This window comes from Peromyscus eremicus, chromosome 6, assembly GCF_949786415.1.
Source record: "Peromyscus eremicus chromosome 6, PerEre_H2_v1, whole genome shotgun sequence".
Lineage (NCBI taxonomy): Eukaryota > Metazoa > Chordata > Mammalia > Rodentia > Cricetidae > Peromyscus > Peromyscus eremicus.
Genome location: NC_081421.1, coordinates 78119060 through 78138306, shown reverse-complemented (window position 1 = coordinate 78138306; position 19247 = coordinate 78119060). Strand labels below are relative to the sequence as shown.

The following is a 19247-nucleotide window of genomic DNA, read 5'->3' as shown; positions in this document are numbered from 1 at the left end:
CATGTTGCAGGAGTTATTTCTCTTCTTTTACCATGTGGGTTCTGGAAATGAACTCAGTCATCAGGCTTAGCAGCAGATGACTTTATATGTTGGTCACCTTGCAGGCCCTTGGTTTAATGTCTTTACTGTCTACTACCCTACAACTTTCATTAACACTTATACACTGAATCATAGCTATAATTTTATACAGTAGTAAGAGAATCTTTTCCTGAATAGTCTGTAGTTTCTAACATGGAAAATTGTTTGTAAAACCCAAATTTTAATCTCTGGTTTGAGTGGTTCAGTATTTGGATACTATTACATAGATTAGCTAATAATTTGTATAAATGTAAGATGTACAATGTAAAGACAAATGGACAGGCCAATTAATCTGAGTCTCAAGAGATAACAACTTAGCAGTTTCTCTACCTGTTGTAGCATATTATTAGTTAATTTCTTGGATTTCAGTTTTTGTCTACTCAGTTCTAGTTCAAAACCCAGCCATGCATTTAGAAAAGCCTTTTACAATCCAGGGAAATTGATTCTGTGATCTGAAATATAAATGATCTTCTATAGCAATCAAGTCATTTAATTGTTTCTTCTCTGTAACTATAATACAGCCAATTAAATAGGGCTGGAATGCAGCCCAATGATAAGTGCTTGCCTAGCACATGCAAGGCACTGCATTTATCACCAACATTGAGGAAGAGGGAGTTAAGTAAACACAATTCAGGTTTTATTCTGCCAGCAATTACAAAGCCCATAGGGAACGAATTGCTTCTAAGCAGGTTTCTTTTTAAATTTTCTTTTTAAAACAGAGACTGATGTATTCTAGGCTGGCCTCAAACTCACTGTATAGTAGAGGGAGAATGACCTTGAATTTCTGATCCTTTTGCCTCTACATCTCAAATGCTAGGATTACAGCATGACCCACCACCATGCCTGGTTTTTGTAGCACTACAGATTAAAGTCAGGCCTTCACGTATGCAACATAAGCATTACTAGCAGAACTACATCCCTGGCCCCTAACTATTTCTAAATGCCTTACTAACATCCCTTTCAAGACTAATGGTAAATAGAGCAGACTAAAACAATTATGACCTAATGTAGGACAAACCATGCACTTTGGTCTATTCTCACAAATTTGTTAAATTTAAATAAAAGTAGTATTTTTGTCATAAAATGTCTTACTTTTGGAACATGGGGATTAAATTCCACAGCTCTATGAATTGCTTCCACAGCATTAATTTCTGCTGTGCTTAACCCTCTTCTGGAGGCTGTTTCTGGAGAGAATCTGTAAAGAAAACCACAGGATGAAGAAATGAACGAACCACACGTACTAAGTCTACTGGGAACTATATACATGGATTCAGGTTACAATATATTCCTCAAATCAAAGCTGTTTCTGGCAATGGCCAAAGACAAAACCAGATAACCAATAAAAATGAAAGTAAAGCCTCTGGCTCAACATGTGCCCAAGGCAACAGAAGGAATGAAAATCGCAGCCTGAAGTGCATAGAGCCCCTGAGCTCACTCTGAGAAGGGTGACTACAGTAAGAAATGCCACTGAGGAACTCAGAAAACCTTAGCACACACAATACAGATTTTATAAAAATTTTAGGTGACAGGAAATGAACTGAGGATATTTTATTCTAATTTATATCAAGATATAATAAGCTAAGGTGAAAAAAAATGAGTACCATTTGGTTGGTTTCTGGCTCTCCATTCATTCATTCATTTATTTATGTATCTATCTATCTATTTATTTATTTAAATAGGATGTCATCACTGGCCCTGGCCAGATTCTAAATATTTCAACTGCCGAATAAAGAGAACTGACTAAGGAGAGCCAAGAGTGTAAGGAGGAGACAGTAACTTCAATGGAAGGGAAAGATGAAACCAGTCTGTCGACATGCACCTTACTGTTACCAGCATCACTGTTACCACATTAAATGTGTACTTTTTTTTTTTTTTTTTTGAGACATATATACCCTAGGATGGTCTTTAGCTGGCTATGTAGTCAAGGCTAGCTTTGAACTCTGTTCCTCCTCCCAAATGCTGGTATTACAGATATAAGCTTCACACTCAGTTCTCTGTGGGCTCTTTCTTGAAATTGCTATAGTCATTTGACACCTATCACCTCACACAACCACCTATAATGATTTTCTTTTTTATAATTTTATTTTCATTTTTATTTTTATGTGCATTGTGTTTTGCCTGAATGTGTGTATGCGCGCCGGGTCCCCTGGAACTGGAATTACAGACAGTTGTGAGTGCCATATGCATGCTGGCAATTGAACCTAGGTCCTCTGAAGAGCAGCCAGTGCTCTTAACTGCTGAGCCATCTCTCCAGCCCTCCCCCGCATATTATTCTCAAAGTAACAACTTTCGCAGCTACATCTACTGTGTGGTAGAGTCTGAATCTAAGTCCCAGCTTACTTAACTCTAAACGGCTCTGTCTGTCATCAAACTATATACAATGAGAAGCCTCAGTCACAGAAGAGCAAGGGTTATTCAGGTGGAAAGAGAAAGGAGAAAGAGCGTTGTTTAGAGTTAGTAGAGGACAAACCCTTATTAAATGTTCAGCAGTCTTCCCACATTATTGTGGGTTCATAAGTACTTACTTATCTGAGACAGTCCTTGTTTTCAAGAGTGCTGCTGTGTAGCAGATGGCTGCTGACTTCGGGAGGCTTATATCTGTAACAATAATTGTCAGTTTAGGTAAGGGTTAAAAATTACAACTCATAGTACAAACTCATCAGTTGTAATACAGTGGTATAGGCACCTGGACACATTGTTGGAAGGCCTACCTTTGAGTCTAGATTTTACTATTTACTAGTGGCATATCCCTGGGCTAGAAGCAACTTTATTGTTCTCTTTTCTTTTTTCTCTCCTTTTTATTTTTTTTCTTTTTTTGTTTTTTGAGACAGGGTAGCCCTGGCTGTCCTGGAACTCTTTTTGTAGACCAAGCTGGCCTCAAACTCACAGAGATCTGCCTGCCTCTGCCTCCTGGGTGCGTCACCACCGCCCAGCCTTGGTCTCCTTTCATACTTCCTAGCAGAGATTAAACTATGTTGATAAAAGTGCTCTATATGATGGCAACAGGTATTCTACAAATGTCTATAATAATCTGTTTACAATAAGACTAGTCAGAGGAAATCCACAGTATAATTAAAAGTATGTAAAAACTAAGATTAGAAAAAAATTAAAATACTTAACTGCTATTATATCTGTATTGATTTTTAACTTTTTCCATAAGTTTTTTTTTCTACATTTTCTTAAAGGACCACATTTTATAGAGTATGAAGTTTATTTGAAATCATAAACAAATCCTTTTTCAGAAGGATGCCTAAAATAGGAAGCACTCTCATGATGTTCTCAGTTCCAGACTTACATAGTGAATGGAGATCTCAGGGAGAAAGCCTGCTTCTGACGACTTCAGTCTGTACAGTGACGTACACAAAGACATGTGAACACCCAAACCACTGAAGCATACCAAATGACACAGGCTCTATTCGCTTTAGTGGGTTTTACTTTATTCTAAACAAATCAGGTCCCCTTCTGACTTTTGATATTCAGTTCCTAAGCTTGCACAGCACAAATATCACAATAGGCCACGTATCCAGTAAGTTACATATGGAAGGGACTTCTCACAAATTTTCCTGTGAGCCTAAACTATTGGGAAAGCTGCCCAAAAACATTCTAGATGTTTAAAAGAAAGAAACTTCACCTTCCAAATATATCATACCTCAACCTTTCTAAATCATGGGTAGGGACCTCTGGCAGGACAAATGTGAGTGACTTTGCATGTCCTGTTATAATGAAAGACATGACAGAAACATGAGGGCTAGACAGTTTGCAGCATGGACTTTTTATCAACTGTATATTAAAAGGAGGGGAGACTAAAATCAGAATAAATCATGACAGAAAACCTCAGAAGAGCTGAGCCAGGTTTATTAAAGTAAAATTATTTTTTATAAACTTATGAAGCCCTTAAGAAATGTATGCATATTTAAAAAACATCCTAGCCGGACGGCGGTGGCACACGCCTTTGATCCCAGCACTTGGGAGGCAGAGCCAGGCGGATCTCTGTGAGTTCGAGGCCGGCCTGGTCTACAAAGTGAGATCTAGGACAGACACCAAAACTACACAGAGAAACCCTGTCTCAAAAAAACTTAAAAATAAAAAAATAAAAAAAAATCCTAGCAAACAACCTAGATGCCTGTCAACTGAAGAATGGATTAAAAAAATGTGGTACATATACACAATGGAGTACTACTCAGCAAAGAAAAACAATGACCTCATGAAATTTGCAGGCAAATGGATGGAACTAGAAAATATCATCCTGAGTGAGGTAACCCAGACTCAGAAGGACAAACATGGTATGTACTCACTCATAAGTGGATACTAGATTATAAAGCAAAGGACAATCAGACTGCACAGATCCAGGGAGGCTACATAGCAGGGGGGACCCTAGGGTGGCTGTGGCTTATAATAAGTTTTGTTTTTGCCCAATCACTGGGCATTCTTTAGTGAAACATTTCACTATTAGGATAAGAATTTGTACCATATCAATCTGATGAAAAAATATGCTGGCTGTACTTTCAGGAGGAGAGGCTAGAATCTTTTTAGATTATGGATTAGCCTATAGAAAAATGTCTGCCGTAAATCAAACAGTGAAGGGGAAGATGAATAGGAATCTCACTTACACAACTTAAGTAAAACATAGCTCTCCGAACAGATGAAGATAGGTTTCTTCTGTATCCCAGAATCTAATCAATATTTATATGTATAATTCAGCTATTACTTGGCTTAAAAGGGCTTATTGGGAAATGTTATCATTTTCACTATTTTCTACAGAGAAAATATTTTCCAGTTTCAAATAACTCTGGACTTTGGAATTTTAACCTGTTTTTATGTTTAAAAAAAAAAAAAAGCCTCGAGGCAAAAGGTAGATAAAGAGAAACTGTTGTGGAATATTAGTTGAAGATGTGTTACATTTGTTTATGCTGTGGAACATTTGTTTACTGATGAAAAGATGTGTTGCATTCTTTTATGTTGCATTTTTTAACTCTGCGAACCTGTGTTACTTTGCCTGTCTAAAACACCTGATAAAGAGCTGAATAGTCTAAAAAATATATATATATATATATATATATATATATATATATATATATATATATATATATATATATATATATATATATATATATATCTTAGCAGGGCATGGTGGCATGGTGGCATACACCTTTTTTTTTTAAGGTTTATTTATTTATTTATTATGTATACAGTGTTCTGTTTGTGTGTATGCCTGCAGGCCAGAAGAGGGAGCCAGATCTCATTACAGATGGTTGTGAGCCACCATGTGGTTGCTGGAAATTGAACTCAGGACCTCTGGAAGAACAGCCACCTCTGGAAGAACGGCCAGTGCTCTTAACCTCTGAGCCATCTTTCTAGCCCGGTGGCATATACCTTGAATCTCAGGACTTGGGAAGCAGAGGCAGAAGCAAGATGATCTAAGAGGGAGACAAAGTAAGCTGATGTCTTACTTTGAAGGAGGAGAAAGTCTGTGCTTTTGTGTTTTGTTTCTTCAAGACAGGGTTTCTTTGTGTGGCCCTGGTGGTCCTGGAACTTGCTCTGTAGCCCAGGCTGGCCTCTCAAGAGATTTACCTGCCTCTGCCTCCTGAGCACTGAGATTAAAGGCGGGTGCTACCACCACCACCAGGCGAAAGCCTGTATTTTTAACATTTTCCCAATTCCATTTGTAGTCAACTGTTATTGTTATAATAATACAAATAGCTAATATACGTGGAATTATACGTTCTTATAAAATGACTAGTAAACTAGAAATGAAATGGCTGAGTTATCTGGTTCAGGTTTGCCACTCATTCACTGGAACATATTACCCAATATTGAACCGTCCTAAACTCCAGTTTCCTAGTTTAGTGCCTGAAGAGTGAAACACCTGTCCTACCACTTCATATGTTTATATATGGATGCAGTGAACCATATAAATTACTTTCTATAGCTAAAAATCATTGTAAAACTGTCATTCTGACTTATTCTTACAAAGATTATTATGCAACTTCTATTGGTGTTCCTTATATGCCCAAATTCATGAAGCTCCCTCCCATGCACATGACACCTGTACTTCCCAGTTACCTCTCCTCACATGCTGCCTTCAGTGTAACTACTGTCCAGTTCTCTGTGTGTTTCACTAAGCTGTGGAGTGGTATTTACTCCGCCCATGACCTTGGGCTATACGGCCTGAAGGAGGTGGTGCTTCTTGCCTCTTGTATGTGACCTCTTCAAAGGAAAGGGAGAGGCTCCTTTTCCCTGCTTCCTGGTATGACTGAACTGCCAGGTGGATTCGCTCCTGGTCAGATCAGAGGACAACTTCAGCTGTCTACTCGGTTCTGTATTGAGTGTAATTGAGTGTATTTCCTCAATTTATCCTAATAAATTCCCCTAATACCTCTTAAGCAGACTCCCGTGGATTTCTCGCATTAGAGCCGTAAATGCCATATAGGTTAAATCCATGTTTTCATGTTCACCACTGTGTTCTAAGTGCCTCACACACATTCAGTTAATAAAGACTACATCCTCAGAGAGGAAAAGCTCCTTCCTGTGACCTTCTGGTTCAGCTGGAAGGACAGATAAAGAAGATGCTTCACAGCAGCTATACCTACACCTTAAAACTGACTGCTAAGACTGGAAAGAGGCAACCAGAGAAACACCAGAACAGGACTGGACTGATGATTACACACTCGAAAAGAGACTATAACCATGCTATCTACTAATACACACACACACAAACAAAACAAAACAAAACAAAAAACCAAAAAAACAACTCACCATCATATTTTGCCAGGACTGCCTGAACATCTGCGTAGGCCTGCAGTTCTAGAAGTGATTCTAAGAGGTTTTCATGGATGTTCAGCATGGTAAGAGGAGGAAATTCTTTCATCAACTGTATATTAAAAGGAAGGAAAAAAAAAAAGACTAAAATCAAAATAAATCATGACAGGAAAACTCAGAGGAGCTGAACCAGGTTTGTTAAAGTATGAATTATTTTGCTTTTTTTACGAACTTATGAAGACCTAATCCTTAAGAAATGTATGCACATTGAAAATATCCTAGTTGGGCATGGTGGCACACACCTTTAATCCCAGCACTCAGGAGGCAGAGGCAGGTGGATTGCTGTGAGTTTGAGGCCAGCCTGGTCTACAGAGTGGGTTCCAGGACAGCCAGAGCTACAAGGTAAAACCCTGTCTCAAGGAAAAAAACAATAATAATAAAAAAATATATACTATCTTGTTATAGAAATGAGCAATTGAAAAACAGTGACTCTGCATTAAAATAACTGATTTGTTTTAGTTTTGTGCACTATAGAAATAATGGTTGTGTTATCAAATTTACTTACATCTCTCATTATTTTCACTGCTTCTCTTATTCTTCCCAATTTTCTTGCACACATTGCCAATCTTCTTTTTATATATACAAGTACATTGGTATCTCGCCCTATTTAGAAAAACAAGAAAATGACACAGCTATCACTTTTGTATTATAGCCTGATATTTCATTAAAATATTATCCAATAATTTTATTTGCTTATTCTGGAAGACCTATTAAAATTAAATTATATTAGAATGCATTATTATTAGTGAATATTAAATTTAGGTGATAAATAATAAATGTTCTCTATTTTTTTTTTTTTTAAAGATTTATTTATTTATTATGTATACAGAAGAGGGCGCCAGATCTCATTACAGATGGTTGTGAGCCACCATGTGGGTGCTGGGAATTGAACTCAGGACCTCTGGAAGAGCAGTCAGTGCTCTTAACCTCTAAGCCATCTCTCCAGCCCCATGTTCTCTATTTTTATGTGTGCTTTCTATATTAAACAACTAAAATATATATTTAATTACTTTTTCCTCTAGTAGTAAGCAAGTTGAATGTAGTATATATAGCTCATTTGGTTGATGAGTTTAATACTGACAGAAAACAAGTAGGTATTAATAGGAAGATATATTTATCGATCTCAAGTTTCTGCATAAACAATCTATAATTTTAGTATTATTTTGGCCCAAAGACTCTAAATGTCCTAAACAAAATTTCCATGAATAATATAGGCTTTTATTAAGTTACTAATTAAGAAACTATGTCTCGAAAGGGCTAAGAGAAAATCCTTAGCATGGACTAGTGTGACGGCTCAGCAAGTGAAAGAGGCTTGCTTGCCAAGCTTGAGGACCTGAGTCTGAACCTTGGGACCCATATGGTAGAAGGAGAAAACTGACACACACACAAGCTGTTTTCTGACTTCTATGCACGTATGTGTGCATGTATTCATACACATATAAATATATATACACAAGTATCATTTTTTAAATTAAAGATTTGATATTATGCAAGGGCAAATAGCAAGAGGTTTTTATAGATGTAGTTTCGTTAGTTCCAGACTGCAAGATTAACTCTTCCCATAGTTTTGTATAATAACATGCCTTAATGAAATATATTGTAAACACAAGTACTTAACTGAGAGGAAACATTAGCCAAATTTTAATTTCCATAAACAAAAGATGTAGAACTTAGCTGCTAAGAGATAATGCCTCGTGTAAACATATTTCAATTTATTGCCCAGTATCTGCCAAAATCATGAAACTAAAACCCCCTGGCCACAAATCTCAGCCAGAAATGGCAACACTGCCGATTCTAACAGCTTTGGTAAGTGTTGCAACCCTAACCAGAAGAGCATCTCCAAAAGAAATGGTCCCTGTGCCTCATCCTATCTCAAGCATGCTGGAAAAAAAAAATCAACCAAAGAAAGAACCAACGTCACATGAGCACATGAGACTGGAGTACGGACTCAGCATCAGATGGTGTGAAATGAGCAGTCCCTAAAAAGGATCCCAAATTCTGAGACAACCTGGACCCTGCCTTAAAACAAGACAAACAGACAAACGAAAACAAGAGGAGGAAGGAATAAGGGAAGGAAAGAAGGAAGGAGATCAAAGAGGAGGAGGGAGGAACCACCCTTTGGCACCACATACAGATCCAGAGACTGAGAGCAGACACAGTGAGCTTGGGCTGGCTATGTGGCTCAGGGTTGGATATTGCCAAGCATGTGGGAGGGAAGCCCTGGATTTGATTCCCAGAAATGCAAAAAATCCCCCCCCCCCCCATTGCTCTGAGGAAGAGTCAGGGTAAAGACAGTATCTATTGTCTAGGGAGGATCTCAGTACTACCTGTCATCATTAGAAGGTTCCCTTGAATTTTAAACAGTGCTCTTGGTCTAGAGACAGCCAGTTCTTATAGGAAAGAAAATGCTCAGTCTCAAAACAACATTTTTTCTTCAAGGTAACCAAAGCAGATGTGTTCCTTTCCACAAATGTTACATATTTCTTTCTGTATTGTCAGCTTGTTAGAATTAATAGACCAGAAATAGAAATGAATCTTTCGGTTGTCTCATGAAAATTATCAAATTTTTACATTTTTTTAATTATTATTGTTTCATGCTTTAAACCCAAAAGACACAAGTTCAGAAGTTAAGAGAATCTGGACCTGGTAGCACATGCCTATAATCCCAGCTCAGGAGGGAAGATCAGTTCTGGGCCATCCTCATCTACATGGCAAATTTGAGGCTAACACCTCAAGAAACCAAAAGGGGAAAAAAAAGGAATGATAGTCAGTTTGAATTTGCTTACTCAGTTGGGCTTCATGCTGAGGACTCTGGTGTTGGCACTGCTGTGACCTTCTATAAATGACCTCTCCTGCCCTGAGGGCCTGTTTGAACAACCTTTCCGCATCTACGATCGTTGTCGCTTCCTCTTCGGCCAGCAGAACGTAGGCAGTGGCACAGCTGTAAAGCAAGCAAGCAGGGCCGTGTAAGCACTGTGGTGAAGCTCACATTCCTCCCGGACAGGCCTCTCGCTATGTTATGCTTCCCTCCTCCGTACCTACACTTTCCATCTTCGAGAAAACAAAACAAAACATCATTCAGTGTTTTAACTCACTAGGGGCACGCTAGTTTATATTCATTATGCCCAACCCCACAATGTTTCTTCCAGTCTTTATTTTGTCTTTTCTATTTCTATCTCTGTTCTCTGACTCTGTGTTTTCTTTTTGAAGAAGGGGAGAAAAAGTAAGATACATAAACTGTCCTTTAAAAAGTAGCTGTAAGGACCACACCACTCACTGGTCATGCCTGCTCTCAGGCGCTGCTTGCTCTGTAATGTCTGTATCATGTGGGCGACGATGGGAGTGCAGACCGGGAAGACTTCCTTGGCTAATGAGGGATCTTTCCTATCTGAGCAGAAGCATATTCCTACACTAAGCCTTTTCTACAAACACTTCTTCTACAAGCCCAAGTGTTTTCTCTGCGTCTTCTCTCGGGCTTATCCACCACAAATCTGCATTCCAGTCCTTCCTCTCATACACCTACGCTCAACCCACACACCCATGTTTACCCCCAGCTTCCTTTTCTTCGCCCTGCTAAAACACCAAGATTTTTGTTTGTATCTTTAAAGTCAACAGCTGGCCAATAAAATAAACTCATTCTTGGCTTTGGGCAAGAAAGAAAAACAAAGCTTCCCTTCCATGTATTTCTAGACAAGTACATTTAGTCTGAAGATGATGTCTTAGTTCTGCTTGTCTAAGCCTGCACAGTCCAACAATCAAGTCAGTAGCCACAAGTAGTCACTGAGCACTTGAAACGTGGTTAATCTGAACTGACATGGCATGTTGGTGCATATCAGATTTTAAAGACTGAGAAAATGTAAAATACCTCATTGATAGGCTTTTAAAATACTGATCGCATGTGGAAACATTTTATATTTTGAATATAGATAATTGAGACATTCAAACTAACTTCTTTAACTTTTTAAATGTGGCTACTAGAAAATCTAAAAAGTTACATATTGGTTCACATGTTCCAATCAACAGAGATTATTGGCAAAAAAACGCAAGGGCAGGCATGAAATATAGTGACGGTGAGTAGTTATCATCCACATCTATAATCCCAACACTTAGAACCCTGAGGCAGGTGGAGCTCGAGTTTGGGGACAGCTTTGACTACATAGGAGGACCTATGTACTCTGGGCTCTATGATAAGACCCTGTCTACTACTGAAAAATAAAAGGAAAAGGTAGCTACCTTAATAAGGGTGAAGAAGGGCCTTTCAGATATAAAAATCAAATCATACCACTGAGATATTTTTCAAATAGCACTGTACATTAATATATAATTTTACTAATCAACACATTTCTCCAATGTATTACATTGGACTTTGATAAAACATTAAATATATTGTTGGTAACCTGCTTGCCATTCCAAAAACAAATTCAAATATTTGTTGTTGTTTGCAACAGAATCTTGCTACACAGCCCAGGCTAGCCTTGAACTCTCATTTTCCTGATTCAGCTTCTCAAGTGTTGGTAATTACAAATGTACGTTACAATGCCCATCATCAAATATTTGTATTTAATGTTTTGTTTCAAACGATTTTAAATAACCAAGATAGAAATATTTTTGTAGGGCTGGGGATGTAGCAGTGGTAGAGCACTTGCCTAGCATGCTTGAGGCCCTGGGTTCGATCCCAGCACTGCAAAACAAAACAAAACACCACTTGTATAAAGACTTTGATAAAACTGATGAAATAGAATCTAAATATAAACATAATTTTATTTTATTATTATTATAGTTTTGTGGTTCTGGGGATAAAACTCAGGAATTCACATGGTAGGCAATGTCTACCATTAAGATACATCCCCAGCTCCTAACATAACTTTAAATTACAAGCCAGGTCTGGTAGCACAGGCCTGTAATCCCAGTTTCTCAGAAGGCTGAGGCAGGAGAGTCACAAGTTCAAGGACTGCTTGGGCAAATTAGTAAGACTTTGTCTCAAAAAGTGAAAAAAGGGGGCTAGAAATGTAGCTCAAGGATAGAGCACTTGTCTGTCATGCGCAAGGCCCTGGGTTCTATCCCCAGTACCACCACCACCATCACCACCACCAAATCACATTATAGCTTATAGTTTGTGCTTCTTGGCAATTTTGCCTTACATTCTTGCATTAGATATGTTATTATAAGATATTAATACCTAATTACTTCCTTTTGTCTTAAACTGTGGTTAAATTTACATACCAGCATAAAATTTTATTTAATTTTTATTTCATGTATTTCTTATTTACTATGTGTGCCTATGTGTACACCACAGTACTCATGTGGAAGTCTGAGGACAACTCGTGGGATTTGGTTCTCTCCTTCCACCACGTAGGTCCTGGGGATCAAAGTCAAGTCATCGGCTTGGCTGCAGGTACCTTTACCAGCTGAGCCATCTTGCAGGCCCACCAGAATAAAACATTTTCAACTGCAGAAATCAGAAACTTTTACTATATCCTCAAGGTTGTGCAACCATAACAGATACATATAGCATCTTCGTCATCCCCCAAAAGCACCATAAGCATTCAGCAGTTCCACTGTTTCTCCTGCCTTCCCACCAACAGTCACACATCATCCTCTTTAAGTGTTCTTTAGAGCACAGAGGTTTCATTTTAATAAGGCATAGTTCACCGACTTTTTCTTCTATTGCTTATGCCTTTGCTGTCGTGTCTGTTAAACCACTGGGAAACATGGAGACATAAGACTGTCCCTCCTCTTCTCCCTTCCCCTCCCCTCTCCTCTCCTCCCCTTTCCTCTACCCCTCTCTTTTACAGGGCAAAGCTTCAGGGCTTCAAGCATACTAGGCAACAATTCTACCACTGGCCTACATCACTAACCCATTCCATGTTCTCTTACAAGAGTTTATAGTTATTTATTTTTAAATTAATTTATATGCATATGTGGCATAAGGGTCCAACTTCCAGCTTGTAGATGTGACTGTCCAATTGTTTCAGCATCTTGTTAGAAACTTCTCCTCCTCCTCTTCCTTCTCCTCCTCTTCCTCTTCTTCTTCTTTTTTGGTTTTGGTTTTTCAAGACAGGATTTCTCTGTGTAACAGTCCTGGCTGTCCTGAAACTCCCTCTGTAGACCAGGCTAGCCTCAAACTCATAGAGATCCACCTGCCTCTGCCTCCCAAGTGCTGGGATTAAAGGCATGCTTCACCACAACTCAGCTTTAAAAACATCTTCTTTTTCTCCATTGAATAGCCTGGGCACCTCCATCAAAAATCAACTGAAAGGCCATAAACACATGGGCTTACTATCCAGTAAGCCATCAATCTAGGCATCTAATCTTATGGTTTAACCATCTAGTTTTATAGAATTTTAAAATTGGAAAATGTGAGTCTTCTAATGTGGTCCTAGGATTGTTTTTGGCTACTTAGAGTCTCTTGCAACTCATTCAAATGCTAAGACCAGCTTGTCAATTTCTGCAAAAATAGTAACTGCGATTTTAATTATTTTTAATTTTTCACATGTATGAGTGTTTTGCCTGCATGTATATGTATCAATGCATACAATACCCATGGAGACCAGAAGAGGGTGCAGGATTCCCCCAGAAGTGGAAGTGGCTTTAGATGATTGTGAGCTGCCATGTGGGTGTTGGAGATCAAACCAGGATCCTCTGGAAAGGCAGCCAGTGCTCTTAACCACCGACCTTTGCTCCAGCCCTAGTAGTTGTAATTTTAGTAGGGGCCATATTAAATCTGTAGATTGAGACAAGCGAGTGCTAGCATTTTAGTTAATGATATCTAATTTGTATCATACATGAACAGAAGATTCCTTTCCACTTGTTTAGTTTTGGTTTTGGTTTTGTTGTTGTTTGGGGGGTTTTTTGAGACAAGGTTTCTCTGTGTAGTTTTGGTACCTGTCCTGGATCTCGCTCTGTAGACCAGGCTGGCCTCAAACTCACAGAGATCCACCTGGCTCTGCCTCCCGAGTGCTGGGATTAAAGGCGAGCGCCACCACTGCCCAGCTAGGATTTCTAGTAACATGTAAACAGAAGTAGTGAGGGCAAGCATCCTTCCTTACTGATTGGAACAGAAAGCTTGCAGTCTTTCATCACTAAGTGTCCTCAGGTGCAGGCTTTTCAGAGAACCTTCATTAATTTGAACAGGATTCCTAACATCTATAACATTTTTAGTATTTATCATAAAATGATGTTGGATTTTGTCAAATGCTTTTTTAGTGAACTGCGATAACTTGTGGGTTTTGCACTTTGTTCTATTAATGCAGTGTGTTACATTAATTAATTTCACATATTTCTGTCATGATGGTACTGAACTGTCAGAGGCGTTTTCTGTACCACCCGAGACAATCATGCAGATTCTTCCCTTCATGTGTCAAAATTTTTCAATTGGAACAAACCCCACTTAGTCCTCACGTATAATACTTTCCAAATGCTGCTGGATTTGGTGTACTAACAACTTGGGTTAGCTATTATTTCCAATATTATTTCTGCACTATTTTTTCTCGCTCCCATATTTCAGAGACTCCAATTGTACGTAGGGTGGCATGACTGACTGTCCCCCAGGTCTCATATTAGCTCCTCCATTTCTCTTCATTCCTACTTCTGACTACAGAAGTTCAAGTGGCCTACCACAGCTCTGCTGACTCTTCTGCCTGCACAGATCTGCCACAGAGCTCCTACAGTGCATCTTTATTTCAGCTGCACTTCTCAATCCTAGAATTTCTTCTTAGTCCCTTATGTGCCCAGCTGCCCTCCTGGGATTTCAAAATGTATTGGTAAATCTCTAATGGTGAAACATCACCATGGACCTTTCTTGTGGTTTTTACCTTTTGGATCAAATTTAAAATAGATGATTTAAAATCTATTAAGTCAAAACTCTGGATTTCTTTGGAGACATCTTCATGAATACCTTTCCCATTGTTTGTTCTGTTGTTTCTTTGAATGCTAGCTTTGTTGTTATGTTTGGGAACAGGGTCTGGCTGTAGCTCAGGCTAACCCAGAGCTCAGTTACAGCCTCCTGATTGCTGAGATTAGAAGTATGTGCCACCACACCCACATTCTTTGCATGCTTCATAATTTTTTCTTGAAAATTGTAATTTTTAACTCTAATATTCTGGCAACTCTAGAAGAGGATTTTCTGTACCCCCTCTGTTGCTGCTGCCTGTGTGGCTGTTGGTTTACTGGCTTTCCTCACAATTTTGTTAATTTTGTCTTCTTTGTCATGTGTGACCAATAAGGTCTGTGCTCGATTAGCATAGTGGTCAATTAGTGATCAGATAAAAGTTTTCTTCAATATCTATGAACAAAGTACAAACACCAAGTCTCCATGGGTAGGCGCTGTGTGTGTGTGTGCATGTGCAGTAGGGACACATCAACACCCAGGTATCTTACAGCTATCACAGCTTTCATTTCCTACTCGTGCCCAACTTAAATGCTATCCAGATAGAGCATTCCTTACATGTCTAACATTTTTAGTAATTTTATCATAAAATGATGTTGGATTTTGTCAAATTTTTTTCACAAATTAAGATACTGTATGGGCTTAAGAGGACTTGAAAACCAGGTATTTCTGAGCACGTGCCAATCTCTGTCAAAAATTGGGTCTTTGAGGCTCCCAGGAATTTGTGGAAGCTTTTCAAGGCCCTATTATCCCGTGTCTCACTTCCCAACCCTTCCTCACAAGTTTTCTGGTTTGTCTATTTTCTTGTCCCTCTGTTTTATCCTTTGCCTCAGACAGAGATGGCTAATAACACATTTTTCTCTAAATGCTTTCACCTTTGTGTGGTCAACTCAGAGAATTCCAAGGTAACTGAAATAAAGGCAAGTCCTTTGAGCTAGTGCTTCAAAGAACCATCACACTAGTAAAAACCAACAACCATAGATAGCTCTGTTCCCTGACACTACACACCTGCATCTGTTCCCTGACACTACACACCTGTATCTGTTCCCTGACACTACACACCTGTATCTGTTCCCTGGCACTACACACCTGCATCTGTTCCCTGACACTACACACCTGCATCTGTTCCCTGACACTACACATCTGTATCTGTTCCCTGACACTACACACCTGCATCTGTTCCCTGACACTACACATCTGTATCTGTTCCCTGACACTACACACCTGCATCTGTTCCCTGACACTACACATCTGTATCTGTTCCCTGACACTACATACCTGTATCCGTTCCCTGATACTACACACCTGTATCTGTTCCCTGACACTACACACCTGTATCTGTTCCAACACTACACACCTGTATCTGTTCCCTGACACTACACATCTGTATCTGTTCCCTGATACTACACACCTGTATCTGTTCCCTGATACTACACACCTGTATCTGTTCCCTGACACTACACATCTGTATCTGTTCCCTGACACTACACACCTGTATCTGTTCCAACACTACACACCTGTATCTGTTCCCTGGCACTACACACCTATATCTGTTCCCTGGCACTACACACCTGTATCTGTTCCCTGACACTACACATCTGTATCTCTTCCCTGACACTACATACCTGTATCCGTTCCCTGACACTACACACCTGTATCTGTTCCAACACTACACACCTGTATCTGTTCCCTGACACTACACATCTGTATCTGTTCCCTGATACTACACACCTGTATCTGTTCCCTGATACTACACACCTGTATCTGTTCCCTGACACTACACACCTGTATCTGTTCCCTGACACTACACACCTGTATCTGTTCCCTGACACTACACACCTGTATCTGTTCCCTGGCACTACACACCTGTATCTGTTCCCTGGCACTACACACCTGTATCTGTTCCCTGGCACTACACACCTGTATCTGTTCCCTGACACTACACATCTGTATCTGTTCCCTGGCACTATATACCTCCACCTGGCTGTGCATTTTGTCTTTAAGAATGCCACTGAGCTAGAGAGTAGAGGATAGCTCCCTTCTATTTAGATACTTTGCGCCTGACTGAGCGATCACTAGGTTACTTCAGTTAAGCTCTGAGAGTTTTACAATGTCAATAGGTCAGTCACACTCCTGTCAGCCAGTCACTAGGTAGGGGGCACTGCCATTATTTTGCTCCCTCTTCTTACTGACAAGAGGATCTTCTTACTGACAAGAAAGCTTCAAGGAAAACTCTAAATTCATATTAGCCAGGAGGCATTCTTTGAATGATCCCATCTGACATTTATATGATATATTAGATTAAAAGTTACTGATCTGGGGGAACTGCAGTTTGGTATGTAAAATGAAAAAAATTTAAATAAATTTAGGGGGCTGGAGAGATGGCTCAGAGGTTAAGAGCAATGACTGCTCTTCCACAGGTCCTGAGTTCAATTCCCAGCAACCACATGGTGGCTCACAACCATCTGTAATGAGATCTGGTGCTCTCTTCTGGCCGGCAGCCATACATGCTGTATACATAATAAATAAATAAATAAATAAATAAATAAATAAATAAATAAATAAATAATTTTTAAAAAGTCACTTATCTGTGCCATTTAAACACTAACTAGGTATTTTACATTTTTGTACTCTTAAAAGATAAAGATAATATTAAAAGCTATGAAAGTAAATGCTGTTAACATGGAAAAAAATAGAGCTATTTTGCTAATTTTGAATCCTCTTATTATGTCTCAAAGCCCATTGCTGAGTATAAGTTCCCAGGACTGATGAGTACTTTAAATGAATGATTTAAATGAAAAACAAAACAGTGGCATAAATATTTAATTACCCATTTAACTACTAAGTATTATTAGCATTCTTCATTAGTACTCTTTATTTTAAAAGAACGTCTAAGACTCTTTTATGTAAAACCATAATTTACACTTTCAAAAGCAAAATACAGATGTCAGTGAACACTGCAAATCTTATCTCTAGTATTCAAGATAGGAATGGAGACTACCAGTGTTCCTAATCTATGAGCAGATAAAAGGAAATACAAAATTAGTTGCCTGTGTTTCCTTTAAAACAAATTTATTTTTCCAACTTACTCATTGTTTAACTCTAACGCTTGATAGGCTGCTTTGATTCGAGCTGGAGGATTTCTTTCCCTCCATGCCTTCTGCATAACTGTGGGAAAAATATTTCAAAGAGTGGATGAGATGGTAAACATAAATAATCTTATGTAAAACGTATGAAGAATGAGCTAAAAGAGTAAACAAAGCTTTAAATATCATGTTTTTAAACATATGAAACTGGGTTACTAGCTCACATTTACATGAGAAATTTATATTAAATCTGGAAACTTTTCATATAATAAAAATATTCTATGATCTATTTTCATAACATATAAAGTACTTAACTGAATTAATCACATCATTTTTATACATGAACATTTATGTATCTCAGTACATGTCAAAACTGAGCTTGAGTGACACTAGATTATAAGAGACATGAAAGTTTTACTTCCATCATTCTGAAAAGGGTCTATGGAACCACTAAAAAGCACAAAAGCTAAAAAGTCTTTGTTTAATCAATAATTCAGTACAGAAAAAATGTGTAGATGTGTATTTTCTATGAATCCTGGGAAGGAATTCTATGAAAACTGAGAAGGAAGACTGAGTTAATTTAGAATACAGCACATCTCTGGAAAACCTCAAATATCAAAATTCAACACTAACCTGAGTTAGGATTTCTCTGGAATAATGAGATGGCTTTGCTACCATTTACTGAACCAAAATGAGGATATCACATTAGTTTATGTCTCCTAAAAGCTAAATACACACACACACACACACACACACACACACACACACACACACACACAAAGCAGATTCTTGGAACTACCTGGCTTACTTTACATTTGATAAGAAAAATGGAGAACTTATGAATGTTGACTTTGGAACAAGACCTACAACTGTCCAGAAAGAATAACGTGGAAAATGTTTGAGTTTTCCTTTGGAAACAAAATATTAGTCTTGGCTCAGAAAATGAGACAATATATTCCACATGTGTGACAAAAATACATTTTTCATATCAAACATGTCACCAGCTAGCTGACAGCTAATGCTTCCTGAATTTGACAAACTGATGCAAGCCAGCACTGCCTGATTCTGACCAGGTAAAGAACATCGATATGCCACAACACTAAAACAGATCATAGAAACAGACTATGATATTAGGCTTGTAAACCTTTGATGATGGGACTCTCTTCTATAAACTGTATGGTATTTACAGCCAAAATTCAATGCTGAATCTTTACCAGCATTTGAGGTGATTATACAATATCCTAGTATATAGTCATAATTTATTCTCTTCCAATGAAAAGTTATTTCCAGTGCTTTCCTACTATAAAAACATTGTAGACTATGCATAAGTTTATAACCTGAGATAGTGAGATCTTGGAAGGTAGAAGCAAGAGGAT

The 19247-nt window shown here is 38.5% G+C and overlaps 1 protein-coding gene across 1 annotated transcript in view; it reads right to left on the bottom strand.

Moving 5' to 3' along the window:
* Positions 1–19247, bottom strand: part of St7l (suppression of tumorigenicity 7 like) — a 68790-nt gene that overhangs the window by 31884 nt on the left and 17659 nt on the right. The window contains exons 6-11 of the mRNA XM_059266020.1: positions 17875–17953; positions 9684–9838; positions 7403–7500; positions 6835–6949; positions 2604–2676; positions 1171–1273 (exon numbers count right to left, since the gene is read on the bottom strand). Coding sequence (XP_059122003.1) covers positions 1171–1273; positions 2604–2676; positions 6835–6949; positions 7403–7500; positions 9684–9838; positions 17875–17953 — 623 coding nt within the window. The remainder of the gene's footprint in view (positions 1–1170; positions 1274–2603; positions 2677–6834; positions 6950–7402; positions 7501–9683; positions 9839–17874; positions 17954–19247) is intronic.